The following is a 22,989-nucleotide window of genomic DNA, read 5'->3' as shown; positions in this document are numbered from 1 at the left end:
GAACAGTCAAGAAATGACAAGGCGTTGTTGAACGAGCGTTCCGTGTCATAGTCCGAGCCGGTCAGCAGCAAGGTAAATCTTACACTGGCACCCAATGTTTGATGCTTCTTGTCTGGGAGTTAGGCGGCATATGAAAAGCGTGCGACTCATTTGTCTTTCAGCGGCTCCGAGAGGTGAGTGCATGATTTTGTTACTTGTTTTCTGCGTGCTCCGGTGATTTTGTTGTCTACGCGAGACATGTTTTGCCGCAACAAGTTTTTCTGCTAGCCACTACTGCGGCTCATTTTGAAGAAACGACAGTGGCCGAACAAGTATCGTGCGTCCTTTGAGAGATACGCTCGTGTCCCGCTTATCGCCGCAGAGCCACGCACCCCAGGTAGGCACGCAGCTCGTGCAACCCTGGCTTTAGGCACCTTTGTTTATCTTCCACGGTCCGTCTCAGTCGGCGATCTTTCGAGCAGACCATATGTTGGAAATTTTTTGGTTTCCCAGGCTATATAATACACCCAAGCGGATTTTCTTTCTTTTATTTTACGGGCAGTATACGACCTCGTCTTGAGTGGCACTGTTGTGACGAGACGTTTCTACCTCAAACAAAACCTCACGGTCGAAAACGTGCACATTCGAGGCTCACAGGATGATGCGAACACCGCCGCAAACTCCTCAACGAAAGCGATCATTGAATAAAGCCAGTGCGACTTCGAGCAACTAGGACTTACCCCTCGCCTAGCTTATAGCAAAGCTGAAGAGGAGCGCAACACACCCAGGCCGCGTCCTTTGCATGTCCTCCCCCGCAGACGTAGCGTCGCAGGAGGGCCTAACAGATGTAAAAGCCGTCGTGACCTTCTTACTTCAGATGCAGCGCGAGCATATATGCAGCGTTTCACACGATCGGTCACCGTCATCAGCAAGCCCGCTAGAGTTTAGCTAAAACTTTCACTGGATGTTCCAAATATGTAGGTTACCTGACCATCAAATAAGTGGGCACTTCATCGCCGAGCTCCAGGACCACCAGGCGGCACCAGGCGTCAGCGACGAAGTGGCCCTCACTTGCATTTTGCCAGTCGTCTTTACGGGGAGTGCAGCAATGTGGAAGCAACGGCAACCAGACTTCTCGAGCATGGCTGACTTCTGCCCTCGTCTCAGAGCATATATGGGTAAATTACTTCCAAAATGTAATCTAAATACAATTACAATTATTTGTTTCAAAAGTAGTTTAACTACAGTTATAATTAGTACTACGTAAAAAGTAGTTAATTATAATTTCAAATTACTTTTAAAAAGTAAAGCAATTACTTTACAATTACTTATTTCTGAGAGCGGCTAGGCTTGGGCCATATAACTTAAAACGGGTTGTATAGAATGCCACATACCTATTTGTTCATTCCTTTACCCAATGTTTAAGGAGGCTTAATTAAGCATTGCTACATAAATGCCACGTATTGTACTCTTTCTTTATGAATTTTATTAAATTCATGATAGATCTTGACAGGTTGGGGCAATGAAGTACTACGTTCTCATATTTAATAAATAATATTAAATAAGTTTATATGCTGGAAGACGCTGAGATAGCTAAAAAAAATTGAGTTGACAGATTTTTTTGTTAGGCAGGCAAATAAAAATGCGACCATTAGTCATATATGAATATTTTACAAGTGTTAATATGAAACTAAAATCCAGATGTGCTAATAGAACCGCATGCACATACAAACAAATGGTGTTATAAATTATTTACATTAAGTTGAAATTATAATGGCTCAGGAATATATAAGAACCCCATTGGGGCTCCCTACTCATTGGTGACAATGCAAATATGCGACAGTACTGGACGAGGGACGTAAAAAAACTGGCAACGAGGATAGAAAGATAACTTCATGGACCAGTGGTTCTCAACCGTCAATGTTTCGCGGACCCCTTGTGGATCGGCGGAGATGGAGGAAAACCCCATTCGCGGTAAGGGAAAGGGAAGTATATAGGTTAATTGTGATAGCGAATCATTAAATGGATAACTAAGGGCTAGTGTGGTGTAGACTTTTCTTATTGGCATACACACGAGAAACCTCGCCCGAAAATTGGAACGTTGCTTCTCAATATGAGGAAAGATAACTTTTATTGCTAGGCTTGACTGATGAGGCTGGGCTGCGCGGACCCCCAAAATGCCTTCGCGGACCCGAGAGGGTCCGCGGAGGCCCATTTGAGAACCACTGTCATCTATGAACTGAAATACAGTGTGCCTGATACAACGTGTGTCGTGCTAAGGATGTACAAACAACGGTTATTATAGCCACTAGAGAAGCCATGGTTAGCCAGAAATGTGATACTATCTGAAACAATTACTTTTTTCTTTTTTCCGAGAACGTTTATTACCGCTGCAATACCGCTTTCTGTTTTTGACGTATGTAACGGCTGGGGACTCATAGGTCAAAACGCAGAGTGTTTCAGAAGGTCAGAAGTTATTTTAAAGGTTAAACCATGCTCTTCATAGCCGAAAAGTCAGAACTAAAGCCTACTTCCGTTGGAAAACATACGCACCATTATTCCGTAGATCCAGCGTCCGAGTTAAATAAAAAGCAAAGGAGGAAAGGCGTTAGTGTCTTTCGAAGTTCAGCCTGTTGTAAGCCAGCAATCAAAGCGCATTAACCGAAATTCGTGGTCTCCACTACTTATCTTTACAAATGTCTGGAATTAAGCTTATCCTGCTACTTTTTCATATCTGCATGGTATATGGAGGTAAGTTAAGCCGGCGTGTTCACATAGCCATCACAATGGACTTTGTTTCGCGTTACTTGTCGAATGCGGCGCCAGCCTCCCTCGATTCTGAACAGAATACCGTTATAATGCTCTACATGACTATGCACTAAAAACTACAAAGTGACAAACTTGGAAAAGAAATACAACCGTGTTGTTGCTTCATTTTCAATCTGAATTTCTCACAACCAACATTAGATAACTGTTGCGTTTTGCTAAAACTACCCAAGCTTACAAAAAAATAAAACCGTGCGGCGCTACATGGCTATTCGAGAATTACAAAAAAAAAAAAAGTTGAGACAATCGTCACTTTTTAAAGATATTCTTCTTCCAACTATTATATATTTTCTGAGCATTAACCCCGACACTGCACAAAACGACCCACCCTATCACGCGATCCCGGGATCACTGGTGCCACCAGGTATTGTCCATTGCAGTTAAGTGCTCTTGGTGGGCAGGAGCTGCAACTTCAGTGGTTTAAAAGTGCATATAGGTTTACTTTCGCCACCAAGAACTAGAAAATGTATTGCGGAATCACATCTGTATTGTAGGGTGATTGACACTGTGCGTCTTCAAAGAAGTTTAATCTCACGTTGCAGATTGGGCTAATGCATCGTTAGGGTGCAAAATGGTTTCTTTTGAGCCAGTTATTGGCCCCCTCTCTTGAATTTGGGAGGAACTGCTGGAAGAAAAATATGGAATACCGTTGATCAGTTAATGTTCTCCGCTTTTCAAGAGCAACCGTGACCACGTGTTCAATGGTTGAGAAAAAGGTTGCCACCATTTGCTTTCCGACACTTCTAGACCTTGATTTTGGAAGGAGGAGTCTCGCCACAAAAGACCCAAACGAATGACGAAAGATGTCTTCCGATATCATATTTGTATATACAGGTTTGGTTGCCCATTAATATTTCTGTCATGTTTTTGACGCATTTAATGGTTGTAAACTGTTTTGACGTAGGTAGGATTGCAAATTTGGAATCTCCGTGGTATTTCTTGACAGCATTCTACCCTCGCAATATTTTCAGCTTCCGTCAAAATGTGTCACCCATCGATATTAAACCTTTCTCACACGAGCGTAATTGTGAAGAATCTTCGAAAACTTGCCAAACTAATCTCCCGGGTCTCCTCGATAGCCTTTCCACTCAATCGAGTGTCCTTTCTAAGGAAACTTCCCTGAGCAGCGATATTTTCTTCAGTTACAACCGTTGATGGTCTACAAGATCTCCCGTCGTCTATCAGAAAGGCGTGGCCACAATTAAATTGTCCGAACTATCGAGATGTTGCAGATGTTACAGTGCAATGTCCCAAAAAGCATGTGACAACCGGTCTAGTGATTTCGACCTAATGACTCCTGTTGAAATTGTAAAGCTTCATCGATTGTAAATTCCGTCTCTCAACATCCATAACCAAACATAAACGAAATAACGTGTTACAATCTGACCTATTCCGCGGCTATCACTGGGCGCCGTTTGGTAGCCTATTGAGGGCAAGTTTTTAATGCGAAAGCATTAATTGTCTTATGAAACGAGCCGACGTCATCAGTTTTAAAGCCGCGTCAAACGGCACCTAAACTTTCTCCACGTGAAACCGAAATCTGATTAATTTCGCCTTAGGTCCCATTGGCTTGTGCGCGCCATAGTTTGAAAGGACGAGGCTCCCATTAACCGCTGTGCGTCAGTTTCAAGGAAGGGCCACCACATGGCGCTGCGTGCCCGCGAGCGCCGCAGCGCCCATAGCTAGCCGGCAATGGCCAGGCGGCGCCACGAAAGTGCTGCATTCAGTGCCACGATCGGAGGCGTGTGTTACTGGGGCGGCCAGTTTGCCCGTCGGGCCGTGGCGAGCGGCGGTGACCCCGATTTCAGCAGTCCTCGTGTGTACGTGCGCGCCGTGTCTCTGGTACTTTTACGCGGTTTTTTTAAGACCATCGGGAGCGTTGACAGGTCGAAGTGTTTAGAGCATATATTCTAGAGTTTGAGTTGTTTTCACCACTATATAATAATCAGCGCCCGATCGGTATGTGCTTCGCTCGTCTCCCAGGAAGTGACACAACACAACGAGAAGGCAGCGCATCGGTTTACTGTACTACCCGGTTGCCCGTCTTCGAGAGCCGCCAGTCTGGACCCGCCGACCCTATAGTTGTCGCCCGTCGTTCTGAACTCGCAGTCGGAGTTCGTGTCCAGACCTGCGGATCGTCCTTCCCGTACGCCAACGCTGCGTAGGCTAGCTGTTCCGGGCTATCACAGCCAGGGCCTCACTGCGGAGCCACTCCGGGATCGTCATAGCCCAGGCCGGTATGGCCAGGGCTCGCGTTTCCGCCAGTCCTGATCCGAAGCTCGCTGGTGGAATGCTCCCGGGGATTGCCATGGGCCCTGCCAGAACGGCTCTATCGTCCCTGCTCGGCCCTGCAGCCTCGTGCAGCACGCTCTTCCTCTTTCCTCGCCGGCTGGCCACCGCTCGCGCCTCGCTCGGCCTCGCTCGGCCGTTCTCTCCTCCTGACGCCCACACACACTAAAATAAAATTTGGGTAATTAGAACCAAACTCTGCATGCTAGAGAACTGTACACACCATTGCAAACCCTTGTGTAAAAATAAAAGCCGTTTACAATTCACTGTAACGCTGGTTGGAGCGCAGCTTTTGAGGAACAGGATGGAAGCGTACTGAGGGACAGGTGACTCCTTATGGTCACGTGACCTCATGGGAGGTCAGGTGACGTCAAGGGGGTCACGTGATCTCGGGGGAGGGAGGTCACGGAACCTCAGAGGGTCACGTGACCTCAGGAGAATCACGTGACCTCAGGGGGCCACGTGACCTCAGGGGGTCACATGACCTCAGGGGGTTCACGTGACACCAGGGGGTCACGTGACCTCAGTAGGGTCATGTGACCTCGGGGGTCACGTGACCTTGACGATGACGATTTGATTACGTCATCAGTGAGGTCACTGATGACGATGACAATGCGGATGACAATGACGCCATCAGGTTGCATGCAACCTGAATTGCATGCAACCTTGATTGCATGCAACAGGTTGCATACAACTCGTTGACTGCCAGTTGCATGCAATTTGTTGCATGCAACTCCCGAAGAAACCCGAGGTCCTCCCGAGGTTTTACCGAAGAAACCCGAGGTCCTCCCGAAAGGACCCGAGGTCCTTCCGAAGGACCTCGGGTTCCTTCGGGACGACCTCGGGTTCCTTCGGGAGTCCTCGGGTGCCTTCGGAAAAATTTACCCATAATGCACCGCGCGGTTACGCCGACGGCGACGGCGACGCCGCTCAGGCCGGAAATGGACGCCTAAGAGCTGCGCTCTAAAAGGCGGCAGGCAACAAACGGTACGTGTAAGAAGGATATTTACGCTTCGCACGAGCTTTTTCTAAAGAAAAACTTTAGCATCCTGCTTTCTGCACGCCGTCACATTTGTTACCAGACTCAGCATTAAATTTGGTTGCTGAAACAGGCAAAACTTTCTGCAACGAAAATGCACAATTTGAAAACTCGCAGGTTTGGAAGGCTTTGGTTGCGACCGCGCGTGCGGAAAGGCATTAGGAGTGCGAGAACGGGCCGACGGGCCTTTCGCTTGAAGACCTCATCACCCGATTCTCGACGACACAGCGAAGACACAATGGGCCCGATTGTTCCTACCGTATTTCCCTATGTGGCTGTCTATGTGGTTCGCAATACAACTTGTGTAAATATGTTATTGTGCCGACTAGTCTGCAAAACGAGTTCGTCAGACTACTTTCCAAGCATGCGCAGATATTTTCGTTCAGTTCCCCCCCCCCCCCCCCCCCCCCCAACAGTTTCTGTAAAATTCACACACTTGATGCGTCGCACTGCAGTAATTTATTTCTGTCGCCTTGTCGGTTCCCAAGATCTCGAAGGGAAGAGGTAAAGTTTGACGGGTCCATATCACATGACCGAATGACGTTTCAGTGAACAGCGACATTTGAGCGAATCGACGTTTTAGCGAATAACGGGGGGTCGGAAATATAAAGAATTCAATCCTATGACAATAACGGTGGCGCCCTCTTACGTTACGGTGATGCACCTTGACTTTTGCCTGTCTCTAAGCTTTGCCAACGGGTATACCAAAGAAACTACAAGGAGGCCTAAGCTGTGACGTGCACTGCGGGTTTGACGTTTCGGCTTGCTCGCTTTTTTTCTCGCGAAAAAAGCAATGTCCCGGTGTGGGAGTTTCGTTTTTGTTTTGTTTTGTTTTATAACATTAAAATCACTTCACATGCAAATTTTAAGCTCACTGATTACAATGCGAGCTCCAGTTCGTTTGCTTCATGCAGAAGGGTTGCGATGATGCCATATCGCTGAGCTCTTATTGGATGATTAAAAATAAATAGTGAGTAGACCTTAAGGCATCTAGCCTTGAAATCTACCTACTATCAATCAAAGCCACTCAGAGCTCGGTGTCGTTCTGACGTCACCGGAATTCCTGCACAAGAAGCACATGACTTGCTCGCCGCATACAAAAATAAGCCAGAGCACGTAAGCCACTGCTATGAGTGTTTTTTTTTTCTTTCTCCTATTGATTATTTGAAGCCGCAATACCGGGTGTCCAAAATAGCGGCCAGGCCCTTTTAATCGACAGCAAAATTCGGTTCCTTAACCTATCGCACTACGATTTTGTTCAATGTTGCCCACGGATTGTGCTTTTTTTTTTTTTTTCTAAAATTTTGCAAAGAGCGAATATACCTGAGGAAAAAGTAAAGAAAAAAAAAGGCTTAACTCCAATGGAAACGCAGCGAAGCTACCCGTCTTGAAACAAAACGACGCCTATTGATTGAAGACCGGTGGCTTCATTGGATTACCATAGAAGTTAAGCCTTTTTCTTTTTTTACCATTTCCTCAGGTAAGCTCGCCCTTTAAAAATTTTACAAGAAAAAAGGAAAAAAAAGCCCCATTTCTGGGCAACGCTGCACAAAATTGTAGTGCGATAGGTTAAGAAATAGAATTCTGCAGTGGATTTAAAGAGCCTGGCCTTTATTTGGGTCACTCGGTAGAATATAAACAAATGTAAAATTGTATGGGGAGCTATCAAATGACGCAGTTCGTTAAGCATCACAAGAATTTAGTCTGAAACTCCTATTTACGTGTGTAAGAGCATACATACGCACAGTAAGGTTGAATGATTTTGTTTATTCAAGTCAAAATATTATTTCGACGTTCTACAGAGTTACGCATGCATTGGTGGTCTTACACAAAGTTTGTCAGCTCTAAAATAAAAACGAAAACTACTCTCTATCGTGAATTCGTGATCTATTACACCCTCAGCACGTGTTGAAACTGCATGTGTTATTTTATAAAGTAACATACGGAATAATACCCAAAATTACATTTATCTTAGTGATCAGGGGGTACCAGAACAGATAAAAAAGATTCCAGCGACTTCTTTATACACACCTGCAGTTCGACTCTGCATATTCAAAAGCAAGGTGCGGCATCACTTACAGCTTGCTTCCTTTTGACTCACATCGCCGCAGATACCACTGAGAAGAGCCGTCACGCATGCAATATTTCCTTTAAGCTGAAGTGCAGACGTAGCCGATGCGACGAGCTGATGGGACCACTGAGAGAGCCTCAAAAAGGCACCATCATGGTGTTTGGCATGTTTCAATCATCGCTGAACCAGTCGCAAACAGTAATGTCCAGTGATTTGCGCTTTTGAGGCTGCTTGATATGTTCAATTAGATCGGAGCGTCGGTTGCGTCTGGTCTTAAGCAGAAACGACGTTTATAAATAGGACAAAAATCGTTCTTTCGTAAAAAAAAGAACCATCTGCTGATTGCTTCGGGTTGCGTACGATCCTGTCACGAATTTGCAACGGTCAATCATAAAGCACGTCGTCACCATTTACTGAGGCCCGTAAACTAGTAATGTACATACATCCACACCCCTCTCAAAATTCTAAAAGAACGTACTGCAAAAAGAAAAAAAAAAGAAAAGAAGTCGTGAGATACTATACCTTGGGCCATTGATTGCAAAACCGGCGTCAAAACTGAGTGAAATTAAATTGCCGCCTAACGCCAAGCTCTAAAACTTTTCGTCGCTTCTGACTCAGGCAGAAATTGCTGTGTCATGAGCCGTAGACGCATTCGCGGAGTCTGAAAGATTTTAGAGGTGTGCGAATAGTTGTTCGAATCGAATAGCGCTGCGTCATCGACAGCCTTTCCAGTTCGAAGACCACCACGACACGACGACGACGGCTCTCTTTTCCGTTGTTGAAGCTATGGGTGACGCTGCACTATTCGATTCTAAGCACTATTCGCATACCCCTGCTCAGCCTAAGTCCAGGACCAGCCGATGCTACGAGGTATTAAAAGTTATAAAACTAATCAAGCAGCGTAAAAAGCGCGTCACTAAGCTCTTTTGTGTCTGACTGTTTCAGCGATGATAGAACACAGTATACAAAAACATGACGAACATCATGTTCCACGGTCCAGTGTACAAAGTGATTGTAGTAATTGTCTATGTATTTGAACAAAGGCGTTAAAAATACTAAGAAAGCACGATACTTTTTTTTTTATTGAACGCAAGGTTAGACTTACCTTATGTCATTCGTGATAAAAAGATAAGTATGTTAATATTTGAGTGAATCAAGGAATTACTTTTAGCGAATAAAAGTTTGTATCACGAATTTCCAAACTCTGTAATGATTATGACAAAATGTACGACGCTAAAACTCGTCGAATACATATTCCAGTGGAGGCAACCCAATGTAATTTAATGACGACATCATGTACCCGTCGCCAAAAAGATTGGCATTTCAATCATCTAATCGGAAGATGTGAGAGGTCTACATCAAGTTTCTGTGGAGGGAAAGGAAATACATTTTCAAAATTCGAACAATGTCAACAGACTTGCGAAATGGGTAAGTTTGAGATATAAAATATACATCGATTGTCCAACCTAAGCACGACCAACGAGAGTCGAAGAAATAGAGCGCTAGAAAGTGCAATAGTCTGCATAGACACAAAACTCTTGCAAAATTCTTCACACATGTTATGATAAAATGGGAATAAAAGAACCCATTTCCTGAATTTTTAATGACTGATTACTTGGTGTAGAACGCAAGATTCATTAGTATTTAACGCTTCTATCTCATTAGTTTTTCCCTCATCTTAGATACTCTAATTTAAATGAGAAATAGCTCGATAGGCATGCAGTTGGGCTAGTTGGCGGTGCATAGCTGTCTGGTGGGAACAGTGCTAGTAGACCAGGACGAGGAAATTTCACACGGACAGGGAGCTGTGTGTGAAGATGTAATGGGTTCTGGTCAAACGAAACAGCGCCCTGTCTGTGTGTTTAATCCTCGTGGTCCTACGATCTCTAGAGCTGTTCCCACCAAACAAATAGCCCGATAAGATCCCTTCAAAAAATACTATATATTGAGGACAACGTTATTCACCGCAAAAGACGTCAGAACATAAATGGGGACGTGATAATTATAAAACTTTTCTGATAAAATTATAGACCTAAATATTTCAACATTCTTCTTGGCCTGCAGATTTTAATTAGAGATTCGAAGGTGTAGAGGTCAACAAGCCACAATCCACATTAAGTCTGACACAAACGCGTCGTTCCGCGATATTCATATACGAAGTTAAACCTTCTCAAGTCCGCCATACCGCATTTAAGGGATAAAAGTCCGACAAAAACCCTAAAAGTGCAAATGAAAAAAGAAAAACCATGTGTATACATAATGCAGGTATAACAGCGCAGAACGAAAAAGAAGGAAGGAAGAAAAAGGACGGGACAGGCGCTGTACCGTCCTGTTTGTTCCTTCGTTCGTGTCTTTGTCGTTCTGTGATGTTTTACCTGCATTATGTATACTCTATACCAACTAGCCCAGCTTTGAACTTTGGAAAAGCCATGCGGTACGTATTTTTGTGTGACCCGAGGGTATCATGCCGCTGGTATCCTGAGCTTACAAATGTTAACTTTAACAGCTTAGAATTGCTTCTGAATAGGGTAAGCACGCCTGTGTTTTACGTATCCACTGATATTACGTACCTTGAGGATGGGCTATATATTTCTGATTGGAATGTACTGATTAGGAAAAATATTTAAAAAGGTTCATTTGTCCTATTTAAGTGATTAGCCAACATATTATTATGTTTCATGTCTGTCCTGATGTCGCCTAATATATGTATATTGTTCGTAATTGTTTTTTCTTATCCGTTTTTTTAAACGTAGGCGCCCTTCAACACCAAGCTGCATATTTTTTTACCTACTTTTTGGCACGCTGCTTTATGTGCTACACTTTTTTGTAAATCGTCATGAGACCTGAAATATTTTGGAGCGATGTTAATATTCACATTTTAAGATGATTAGGTTACGCTGACACCGGTTTGTTACAAACATTTCATTTCTTAAGTTGACCACAATCCTCCTACCGACATCTTTTTTAGTTATCCTCAAATTAAAATTAACAAAAACAAAGTATACTCATCAGTGTTCTTGTGGAAATAACCAACTTAGAACTCTCTTAAACGAAAAGCTTAATTTTTTTTTTTGAATGAACACGTGTATGTATTAAATCTGTTAGGTGAATTAAACCAATTCAAGATAACGAAAGCAAACTGACCTCAAGTTTTTGGAATTAGCTCGTCTTTTCCATTAAGAACGCGACATCTAAAACCACCTTTATGAGCCTTCGAAAAAGTCAAGCCTTTTTGTTTTGGCAGGACGTAGATACCGATACAACGTATTCATTCAGAGCCACCCAAAACATTTCACCGACAACTGAGCATGACGTTGACGCAGTTAAAATTTATGCACCCCAATAAGATCAGTTCAGCAGTTTACTAAACTTTTCGTATGTAGTTCTGCATAAATTAACATAATACAAGACATGCGGTGCTGCTTTAAAGCGCAATATTTACTACGCTCCATCAAATAAACCCCCATAACATGCAGAACAAGTGCCATTCAGAGTTCGATTTTTTATTACGGTCTGGATGAGTAAGCACGTTCCGTCCTGCCTAACGCAAACTTTGCATTTCTTCTTCGTCCCAAAACCCAGAACAGAATATGTTTTTTTTCCAAAAACATATACCACCTTAGTTTCTTAAGTGGCAACTCCGCTTATTTTTTGTTCTTGAAAGAAAAACAATGCAGTTCTTTTCAGTACAACCTAGAAAGACCACACGTCAAGTATTAGGACGTAGTTCTATGTCAATGTTTCTAAAACGATCCGGCAATCTTTGCAACTCGCCAAGTTGTCAAAATCGGCCGACTCAACCGGGCGAACAAAGGCACAACCAAAAAACAAAAACAAAAAGGAAACAAAAGGGTTCAGTGGGGATAACGTTTAGCTGAATATTGACTATGCCCACGCCGTAGCCATGACTGCGATAGTCGTGGCTACGGCCTGGGCACAGCCATTTCTGATGTAAATTTTTCACGGGATACGGTCCATTCGTCACATGCACACTCGTCACAGGACGATTCGTCGCACAGGAACATTCGTCATAGGACGACTCGTCACATGGCCAACCGGTCCCACAATAGTTAGTCCCCCAAAAAATGTATTGTTCAATTTGATTCAGGCGGACAAAGTGGCTCACCTCATATCTTAGTATGTGTGTGGCTTCTCAAAGGCGAAGAATTTGTAACAAAGGTTTTAGCTTCTGTTTCGGTCCCGAACATTGAATGTTGGTTCGGCCTCACAAAGTGGCTCACATCTTAGCATGTCTTTCGCTTCTCAAGGTCAAATAATTTGTAACAGACGTTTTAGCTTCTGGGTCCGTCCCGAACGGTGAATGCGGAGGCCATATAAGAGTGACTATTTTTTAACTCGGACTACATTCAAAATAATGGAGGGGATCGCAACAGAGAGAGGCTGTACACATTCACTCGTACACATTCAGCAGAAAGAATTCCGATACTTATTTATTTTGTCGAATAGGTGTATATGCAAGGCAAAAGTAAAAACTGATTTAGCTGCCAGTCGGACTATTGCTCCTTCAAGCCAGCAACTGAGATCAACCTGCTAAAGACTCGTAATATAATGAAAGTAAAAGCGGAAGAGGAGCATTGTAAAATTAGTTTTCCTAACCATTGGTTTATGTGACAGTGGGACCCTACTGAAAAAAAGTATATGAATCTATATAAGAACTGATATGAAATATCCAAAAACTGATATGCGACATATGAAACTGATATGAAATATCCAAAAACTGATATGCGATATAAGAACTGATATGAAATACTCAAAAACTGATATGTGACATATAAGAACTGATATGCAACATATGCCAGCTGATATGAAATATCCAAAAACTGATATGCGATATAAGAACTGATATGAAATACCCAAAAACTGATATGCGACACATAAGAACTGATATGCAACATATGCCAACTGATATGAATGTGTCTAATAAACATATAAAAAATAAATTCATATAATTTTTTTCAGTATACGACGTGCCGCGCGGGAAAGCAAACACGTGGCCTGGAACCGCAGTGGAGCGGCTTGATTTACTGGCTTTCAAATAATTACGGCATGAGCGTTTACTTTTTATTAAGAGATTTGTCCCCTGAGCCGTTCTAAATACTCTCAGAGGTTCGACATTACTGAAAAAAATCCAACACGCTGAAAATATTATTTATTGCGTAGGTGGTCACCGAAAAACTCCGTACTTACAAAACGACCTGTATAAAAGGCGGAAACGCAGAGCTCCGAAGTAGTTATTGGGTGTGCTGTTGTATTCATGTTTGTTGTGCGTGTGTGTGTATGCACTCAATGTATTTGTTCAACTGATGCTAGTGGTATGCGTAATGTATCTAGATGGTGGCGTGAGTAAATAAATATGTTTTTGCAGCACATGAATTGGGCGGTACCTAGCGCCACCTAGCCTAGTGTGACTGATATGCGGCATAGGAAACTGATATGAAATATTAAGTTCTGATATGAAAAAGGTGTCCAATAAACATATCAGAAAAAAATTCATATACAGTAAAACCTCGTTATAACAAAATGGGATATAACAAACTAATGGATATAACAAATCAATCATAATTCCCCTTGCTCGCTAATAGTATGGAGAAATGGACATTGGCTATAACAAACTAATGGTTATAACGAAATAACTACGACCGCTCCTTCAACTTTGTTATAACGAGGTTTTACTGTAATTTTTTTCAGTAGGGGAAGTCGTGAAAGTCCTCATCAGGGCATGTGGGCAGTTGTTGAAATTTGCGATTTACTATCGTCGCCTGCCCGATCGATGTGACCAGTTGTCCGCATGACGAGTCATCCTGTGACGAATGTTCCTACGTGACAAATTGTCCTGTGACCAATCGTCCTGTGACGAGTCCGCATGTGACGAATCGTCCTCATCCCATTTATCACCGTTGCACCCTTTTGCTTGTTTTTACTTCTCTGGGAAAGCGTAACGCGTGACGTCAGCAATGTTTCCTCTCGGCGCTCAGTGGTATCCACGTGATTGGCGTAAAGGCCTGACCACACTAGCGGCATCGGCGCCGCCAGTCGGCGCCACTGGGCGGCACCGCCGTCCGACTGTCTCAACGCGAGGAGGCCAGATTGGCCTTTATTTTGCGGGCGTTATAGTCACGTGACTGGACGAACTCTCGCGTTCTCGAGATCGCGCGCGCGCCTCCCGCCGGATTGTCCGCTCCTTCGTAGTCTGCTTCTTGTTAAATTCTTCCGTTTCGGTTCTAATCTTGCGCATATCTCAGCATCGAAGCCGCAGTCGCTGCTTACATGGTAGGTGTCGATGATGACCTGGTGACCAGCGTGAATGTGATCATCAAAGCCTGCTCGTTGATTTTGCTACGTCGCCACGCTCTGAATGAAAGGAGGCGCAGATTTTGGGTCCAGCCGGGTTGGTGCTACCGAAATACCTAGGGACAACTTTGGTGCCCCTGCTGCGCACCAGAGATGAAGGCTACTCTCGAAAGTGTCACCAAATCAACACGACATCCGTCACAACGCAGGCGACATGCGACAAGCGCCACGAAAAAAGATAACTTTTATTCTGAATTCCTCTCCGATAGTTTCCCAGCGGTTGTTTCTAGCGTCCTTATCTAGCAGGTCTGGCTGCGTCTTGTCATATAAAAAGGGAAACAGTCGCACAGTTTCGAAAAACCGCTCCATCGAGAAGGGCATTGGGGGACATAGGGATAGCAGAAAACGAAACAACGCTATGCTCCTTTGCAATGTAAAATGTGCGCGGCAAAGCGGCTTGTGCGTTACAATAACATCTCAACGTCACTATCCACGTCACCCCCCCCATTGGCTCCTTTCTTCTGCGGCGAGAAACGGCGAGCCCTCAACCGCGCACGGGCAGGTTGTCTTTGCGGCACCCAGCAGCGCGCCGCTGAGGGCGAAAACTGATTTGGCCTTCGGCCCATGGCGGTCAGCTGCACGAGGCAAGCTTCAGCGACGTAAGTGTGGTCGGGAGTGCGCGTCTTGGGAGCCGCCCGGCCACCCCGCCGTGGTTCCGCCGTTACTGCCGTTTTCCGCGTCACAACCGCCGTCTTTGTCTCACCGTCTGTGATTACTGTCTCTCTGAGTCACGGCCACACTACGGACATTATGTGCGCAGACTTATGCCGCAGTTGTGCAGACGTCGTCGAATATATAACAGACGCCAAAACGTGGTAAAGAGTGCGGCGCAGACGACAATCGCGCGTAACACACGCCCGCCCCAATCCCGCCCCCGTTGTGCAGATACTCTCGTGATATCTCGTACCACGTTATGTTCATGGCGGCCCGAGGCCAATGTTGCCGGACGGAACCAAAGTTTCGGTTTCCATTTCTGCTTGTCTTTAAAATTATATATATATATATATATATCCTTCTTTTCTCGAAGGAAATGACGCTGTGTCTTTTAGTTGGGTTTCTTCATGCGAAATCTCTCATTATTTCCAAATCTCCTGAATTGAGCTCCGTTTCCCTCTAACGGTCACGCTAAAGGATGTGCAGAAGGTTTGGAATGAGCAAGTATTGAAGGAATACTGAAACGGAATTCTTAGCGCCTATTTTATTGTCGAAAGGTCAAGCACGTTTTTCCACACGAAGCAGAAACCAATTTTTGCTCGAAAAGACACGAAAACCTTATTTAAAGGAATAAAGCGAATATTGTAAGCTCATTCTAAACTTAAAAGAAGCGCCACTCGGCGGGGTTACGATTGTAAGCCGGTTGCGTGCAGGCCCTGTCTAACCGGATTTTTCTTCTCTCCCGGCCTATTCGACTACTACGGGGTACGTGGAGGGCAAACTAAAACGGCCAGGTTGAAACGCATTCACGAGTCCAAGTGACGGAGCTCATAACCACGCCAGCCCCCAAGCAGCTTTGCCCGTACCGGACAAAGTTGACGTCACGTCTTCCGGGATGTATCGCGCTTCTCAATGGTTCACCTTCTTGCGCTCGCTGGAATCGGTCCCTCGGAACAAAAATATAGCCATTCTTTTAAAATACAAGCGTATGATTGTCATTAGCAGATAGAGTTGATCATGCTTATCTTATTTCTGAACGTGAGAGATATATTTTAAAGTTTCGATTCAGTATCCCTTTAAAATATTTTTAATACGCTTTCCAACTCTATTCAGAGTCTTATTAAACAAAAAAAATATTATTTTGTAGTTTTGCAATTAATAATTGCTCCGAAAAACCTTTCCCGACACTCGGTTAAAGTTAGTTGTCCTTGATGTTTGTTGGTTGCATCTCAACTGCTTTCAATTTTCGTAAGTGCGCTGGTGTTAATTTTGTGAACCTCTTAATAAACAGAGAAAAGTTTCTTAACACGTGGTTAAGGGCACTCAACAAATGGTTGCAGTAATGTTTCTCGTCGATCGTGGAGTGCTGCGCTGGCTGGAGGGTGGCTCGTTCCCGGTGCTCACAGGGATGCTCAGGACTCGGCGGTTCAGTAAATAAATATATATTTACAAATGAAGAACAACTTTTTACAACACAAAACAATTGTCACGCTGCTGATGCAGCGGCAACCCAACGCCAACAATAGCGCCTCGGCGCCAAGTCCCTTGCCGCGCACGGCAAGGTCTCTGTCTCGCGAGACAGAATACGCGGAGCCCTCGGGACCGCGGGAGAATAGCGTCTTGCTCCGCGCACGGGCTCGTTCAAACTCAACTTTTCCGATAAGGCGCACCGACATTCCGAAGGGAGGCCGGACCTCCCTCTCTCCCCCGAAGTCGCCGACATGGCCCTGACAAGGTCGCCTCCCCAATTACCACGGCGGCAAGGGCGACCACCCACTCCCGCCTGGAGAACGAAGGTTTTGTTCACTTCCCACGCGGGGAAATCTGCTTCCACTTTCGGGAGCTGGCCGCCGCTTGCCGCCAAAGAGAAAAACGTGAGACATCAAGCGCCTCTGAATGACGCTTCGGGTAACCTCGCCGCCAATTCCCCGAGCTCTTTCGGTTAAACCCTTCCGGCCATCCCTACACGTCCCCCCGAAAACTGCGCTAGGACTTCTGGACTAGCCAGCAGTTACAAAAATAGGATGGCCGAAACCCCAACAAGAACACAAAAACAAACCGCTTAAACTCGAGGGAAAAATAAAAACAACAAAACACATGGCTGGAAATAACCAAGCCAGGCACCTCTAGCACCAATTGCTATATAAAACTGAAGAAAAAAAAAAAAAAGGACAACACTTCTTACTACACTCCGTTTCTCAGCCGGCCTCTGAGGACCTGGATCGCTCGCAACAACGACCCCTCTGGTGCCGCAAGAGCTTCCGCAACCAAAAGACAAAAACATCAATAAATCCCGGCAAACCAACAGTAAACGAAAAACTGAAAACGCTTGGTGAACACTGAACAACGCTGGAACGTTCGATTGCACAAAACCGCGGCAGTGATTGCCTCCTGAAGCTGACAGCATTCCCGTATAGAGAGAGCGAAAAATAAAACACAGCCACGCTCCTCAGGCACTACCTGCTAAATGAAAATTAAAACAGGGAGAACACTTATTTCTGCTTGTGGAGATAAAACCTTGATCACACACTCAGCTAGACTCCAGCGACACCAAGAACGCTGCAAGCCGTTGCCGTAAAAAAAAAAAAAAAGACAACAAAACTCGAAAAGCGCGGCAAACGCTACACAGTAAGTGTGAGTTCAATGGCACCTCGCAAGGGCCGCGGCAGTGATCGCTTCCCCACATGCACGCCCGCTGACACCACGTGTATGAGCGCTACAAAGCGCGCCCTTGCCGCCATACAATCACCCCTTACTCGGGCACCTGTGTCGACTGTCACGAGGACAGTGTAGCTCGCCAGAGCTTCATTCGGCCCACGAAGGCGTGCTGGGCTCGGCCTCTCCACGGAACCGCGTTCGGCAATCGCTTCGCAGACGTCAGAGAAAGCACCAACTTTGAGCCCATGGCGCGCCATCGCCGTCCCCGCTCCAAGATTGTCGCCCCACGGCGATTCGTGCTCCTGCACCTGTACCTCCTCGCGCCGCCCGCTTGGTGGCACCCGCTGAGTCACACTCTCGAGTCTCAACACAAGGCCCGTCGTGGTGACCCCGAAGTCCAGTCCGAACAGCGGCAGTAGCCCCCCTCTCGACATCAGCCTCTACCAGCCTCCCCAGTTTCGGGCCCGGCCGACCCCTGGTTCTCCGGGAGCTCTTCCCCTCCAGCTGCCCGGACGCAGGAAGACCCTGGTTCGCAGGCGGCCTGATCGGCCTCCGACCACACGGCAGTCTCCAGACCCTGTATGGCGCGATCGGCCTCGGACCCCACGGCGGCCCCCGGTTTCTGTATGGCGCGATCGGCCTCGAACCCGACAGTGTCCGCTGCCTGGAGAGCGCGATCGGCGTCAGACCCCCCGGCAGTCTCCGGTACCAGCACGGCATGACCGGCCTCGGACCCAAAGGTAGTCTGCCGTACCGGTACGGCTGGATCGGCCTCAAAGCCCACTTCTTGGAGAGCGCGATCGGCCTCGAACCCGACAGTGTCCGCTGCCTGGAGAGCGCGATCGGCGTCAGACCCCCCGGCAGTCTCCGGTACCAGCACGGCATGACCGGCCTCGGACCCCAAGGTAGTCTGCGGTACCGGTACGGCTGGATCGGCCTCAAAGCCCACTTCTTGGAGAGCGCGATCGGCGTTGGACCCCACCGCAGTGTCCGGTTTTTGAACGACACGATCGTCCCCGGACCGAGCCTCGGGCGCCGTGTCTTCCGCTGCCCGAGGCTGCGTCTCTTCACGGCGCTGCCCCAGGAGCCGCGCTCTCGCTCTCCGCTCCTCCGCCCGGAGTTCTGCGGCTCGAACCTGCCGCTCTAGCTCCTTTGTCTTTTCCCTCGCAAGGGCTAACTGAACGCTAAACGGAACCGCTTCCCTACGCGACCCCTCGTCGCCTCCATCACTAGGGCTCCCCCTCCTAGGCAAGCTACACGGTTACGTCCCAATCCGGCTGATGCCTCAATTCGGCTATTGCCTCAATTCGGCTAGAAGTTTCAATTCGGCTGGACGTTCCAGTTCGGCTACATCCTCAATTCGGCTAGAAGTTTCAATTCGGCTGGACGCTTCAGTTTGGCTAAATCTTCAGTTCGGCTACAAGTTTCAATTCGGCTGCATGCTTCAGTTCGGCTAGATCCTTGTTTCAATTCGGCTGGACGTTCCAAGTTGATCAAGCTAGACATCCAAGCATAAGGTGCCCCCAATTTTTTTAGAGAGACGTTAACTATATCTGCATCTTGCCTTAACATTGCAACGTGCAAGCTCAGATCAATAAGTTCAAGCAGCTACGAAGGCTTTGGGCAAAGAAACATTTGTGTTTGTGTTGTTTGTTCTGTGGAGCTGCTGTGCAAACACCAGGTCTCTGCTTCAAAGAAATTTATTCACTTGCCCAAAGAATGGATTACAGCAGTCCAAAGATTGCTTCTTCCAGTGCTGGCCACTGTTCACGTGAAAGGCACAGGACGCCTTGGCAGCTCCTACGTCGAACTGAGTTGAAGAAAAAAAGAAGATACCTGCATCAGTTATGAGACAAAACAATATGGTAGGGGTTCAATCCAGTGATTTACATCTTCAGGAGGCTAAGGAGAATGTAACAGTATACCTGTAATTTTTTTTCAAGGTCACAAATCTGCCTCAAAATTGGTTAAACACACCAGTAGCTTTGACTGACCTCGTAACCAAAACCTTACGTCCCCAAAAAATTGTTTGGCGATATTTAATTTTCAAATTCGGTCCTCATCATATTTTCAAAGTGAAAGTTTCTACTGGCAGTATTAAAAATATGGAGGCTCGGGCAAGCTGGTGTTGCATACTCCTCTACAGCGCGAAAAATTCGCAACCAAGCACAGGCACACACAAAAGGAAAAGACATTCATGAAGCTCTGACTTGCAACTCAGACTTGTATTATTTCTTCTCTGCCTGCGCCTGTCTTTTTAAACAATAAGATTTTTTTTTGTTATTTTTGGTTTTATCTGGATGCAAGATTATCTAATTCTTTTTTGTAATAAATCTGGACAAGGTTTAGTGACAGTTTTCTTCTAACCTCGAAATCTTTTCAGCTTCAATAACTTCCCTAATTAGTTGGTTATTATTTTTACTCATTACGGGGCAATGTTTTTAGTTCTGCTTGACATCTGCAATCTTGGCAATGTATGCCTTAGTGTCCAGAAGTGATTCTGTTTATGTTGTAGTCGTGTTCCCCTTCTCTATGTGACATCAGTTATTTGTGACGTCTGGGTGGGGAGGGGTTGGGTTTTGGCAGTAGAACTTGTTTCCAACTGATTAGAAGAATTTCGATGGCAACAAATAAAGCCTGCGGAACCCCAACAATAGCTCAGCAGCACAAAAGAAATATGTTCCATTCTGTTCTCTGATGTCGTTGTGCTAGCCATGCTCCAAACAAGAGTTTCGAACAAACCATTTGGGCTTCGTAACGTGAAGAGGGGTACAGTTTCTATCATGAAGGAAGCCATTAGCCCGCAGATTTTGTGGGACGAGCGAAGGCGGCGGAACTTTCTAGATTTCAAACTTCACCCCGCACAGCCATGCAGCGCGGCACGTTCCCGTGGCACCTACGGCTGCGAGTAGCAAGCATGTCAGGGAGCCTTTAAAAAGGTGGGTAAAACAAAGTTTTTCAGTGACCGAATCGAGGAGACTGATAGCTTAATGTACCGACACTTGGATAAGTAACCCTGTTGTTGTTGTTGTTTACGGGTTTTATGGCGCAAGAGCTCCGACGGCCATACTGCGCCAAACTTGGTAGGATAAGTAACCCTGGTTTGCAAGTTTTGTCGTGGGAGAGTTGGTATTAACTGGGGTGTGCTGCGAGTTGTAGAGGATCTAGAGTCACACCGCCATATTCAGCTCAAGAAACCTCGTCTAGGCACAGGCAACTCCTTCCGCAATCATTGAGACTATAAATTAATTAATGCACTTGTGTCTGGTTATTTTTTCTGTTTCTTTTGACTTTCTGAGAATCGAGAAACTCAGCAAGCAAATTTAATATCTAAATTATTCTGAAAAACTGAGAATTTAATCAAAACAAGCTCTGAGAAACATCAAATTTTCCACAAAGGTAAACTCCAGAAAACACCCTCCAATGCCGCAAAGGATTACATTCTTTTCCCGTCTTTCTTCTCCGACATTGTTTCCCTGCTTTTATCAGTCTCGGGTTCTCTAGATTATGATCGACAAAGGATTAATTCTGGAAACACGGAATGCCGCTCATAGTGATGCTGCTATATGTCACGCTAGGGGTAGCCAGGCAGGCTCTGGTGCAGCTTGGTTATGACCTTCCTCGCAAAGGGAAGTTTTGGCATTGCATACGAGGCGATACTTGCCCAAGTCTAGAGGTTACCTTGGCAAGGTTATGGAAGCACCCATGCTCACAAGTACGGTAACTGCCCAGGTCACCTTGGAAGGTCTCAGCACACGGCAGGCACCACCGTCTGTCGTAGGTATGATGTGCTGCAATGTCTGATGACACAAACTGCAGCAAAACAAAACATATTTTCCTGTGAAACAGTATCCATAGCTGCAATCTCCGTACCAGCACACTGCATGACTAGCTAATCTCATTGTGCACTTCTTTCTACATTAGAAGCACAGTTTAGCCTGAAGGCGTCGGCATATTTCGGTTCCACGTATAAAGTCACTCATACAGATTTACGTCAAACAAACATTTCGCCATGTCTGTGGCTGTGGCAGAAAATACTAAGAAAGGCGAGATAAATCTATGATTGCATGCTTGAAATGGTCAGAAATAGGAGGAAAAAGCCCCGAGACACTTTCCTCCCATTTCTCCTCCTGTGAACAGCAAGGTCGAGGGAGCACACCAGTGGTGCAATCAATGGTTTGTACGCGGTGCTCGAACGCGATTAATTTACGATGTTTGGATACCATCATTTCAGCCATGTTGCGATTACATCGATACCTTAAGAAGTTTCAATTCGGCTGGACGCTTCAGTTTGGCTAAATCTTCAGTTCGGCTGCAAGTTTCAATTCGGCTGCATGCTTCAGTTCGGCTAGATCCTTGCTTCAATTCGGCTGGACGTTCCAAGTTGATCAAGCTAGGCATCCAAGCATAAGGTGCCCCCAATTTTTTTAGAGAGACGTTAACTATATCTCCATCTTGCCTTAACATTGCAACGTGCAAGCTCAGATCAATAAGTTCAAGCAGCTACGAAGGCTTTGGGCACAGAAACATTTGTGTTTGTGTTGTTTGTTCTGTGAAGCTGCTGTGCAAACACCAGGTCTCTGCTTCAAAGAAATTTATTCACTTGCCCAAAGAATGGATTACAGCAGACCAAAGATTGCTTCTTCCAGTGCTGGCCACTGCTCACGTGAAAGGGAGAGGACTCCGCGGCAGGTTTTTTGTTTAGAGCAATAAACGAAACTCGAACTAATTTCGGTCTATCTTATATGAGTGAAAAGCAGTCCAATTGTGCGTAAGGCAGCAGTAGCACATTTAAAACGCGTTTCATTTTTCTTTTTTGGGAAGTGCTCCGGGAGAGAGGGGGGGGTGGGGGAGAGAGAGGAGGGATAAGGGAGGGAGCGGCGAGCCGCACTTTAACACGCGGAGAGCCGCAGCTTGGCCACCCCTCTACTAGGGCATCGCCATGCAGGTTCTCAAGGAGCTTGGGAACGGCCTTTCCCTCTAAATTAATTCCTGGCATTGTATACTAGGCGATACCTGCTGTAGTCTATGGGTTACCTTTGCAGGGAGATGGAGGCATCGATGATCACACGTACGGCAATTGCCCATGTCGCACATCATC

The 22,989-nt window shown here is 45.8% G+C and overlaps 1 protein-coding gene across 1 annotated transcript in view; it reads left to right on the top strand.

Annotated features, from left to right (window-relative positions):
- The first annotated feature begins 2,675 nt into the window (after positions 1 to 2,675).
- Positions 2,676 to 22,989, top strand: part of LOC120849014 (boophilin-G2) — a 68,710-nt gene continuing 48,396 nt past the window's right edge. The window contains exons 1-2 of the mRNA XM_040221102.1: positions 2,676 to 2,730; positions 9,465 to 9,632. Of these exons, the coding sequence (XP_040077036.1) occupies positions 2,676 to 2,730; positions 9,465 to 9,632 (223 nt within the window). The remainder of the gene's footprint in view (positions 2,731 to 9,464; positions 9,633 to 22,989) is intronic.

The sequence above is a fragment of the Ixodes scapularis genome, unplaced genomic scaffold (genome assembly GCF_016920785.2).
Source record: "Ixodes scapularis isolate PalLabHiFi unplaced genomic scaffold, ASM1692078v2 PGA_scaffold10__122_contigs__length_95168666, whole genome shotgun sequence".
Classification (NCBI taxonomy): domain Eukaryota; kingdom Metazoa; phylum Arthropoda; class Arachnida; order Ixodida; family Ixodidae; genus Ixodes; species Ixodes scapularis.
This window is presented reverse-complemented; position numbering and strand designations above follow the sequence as displayed.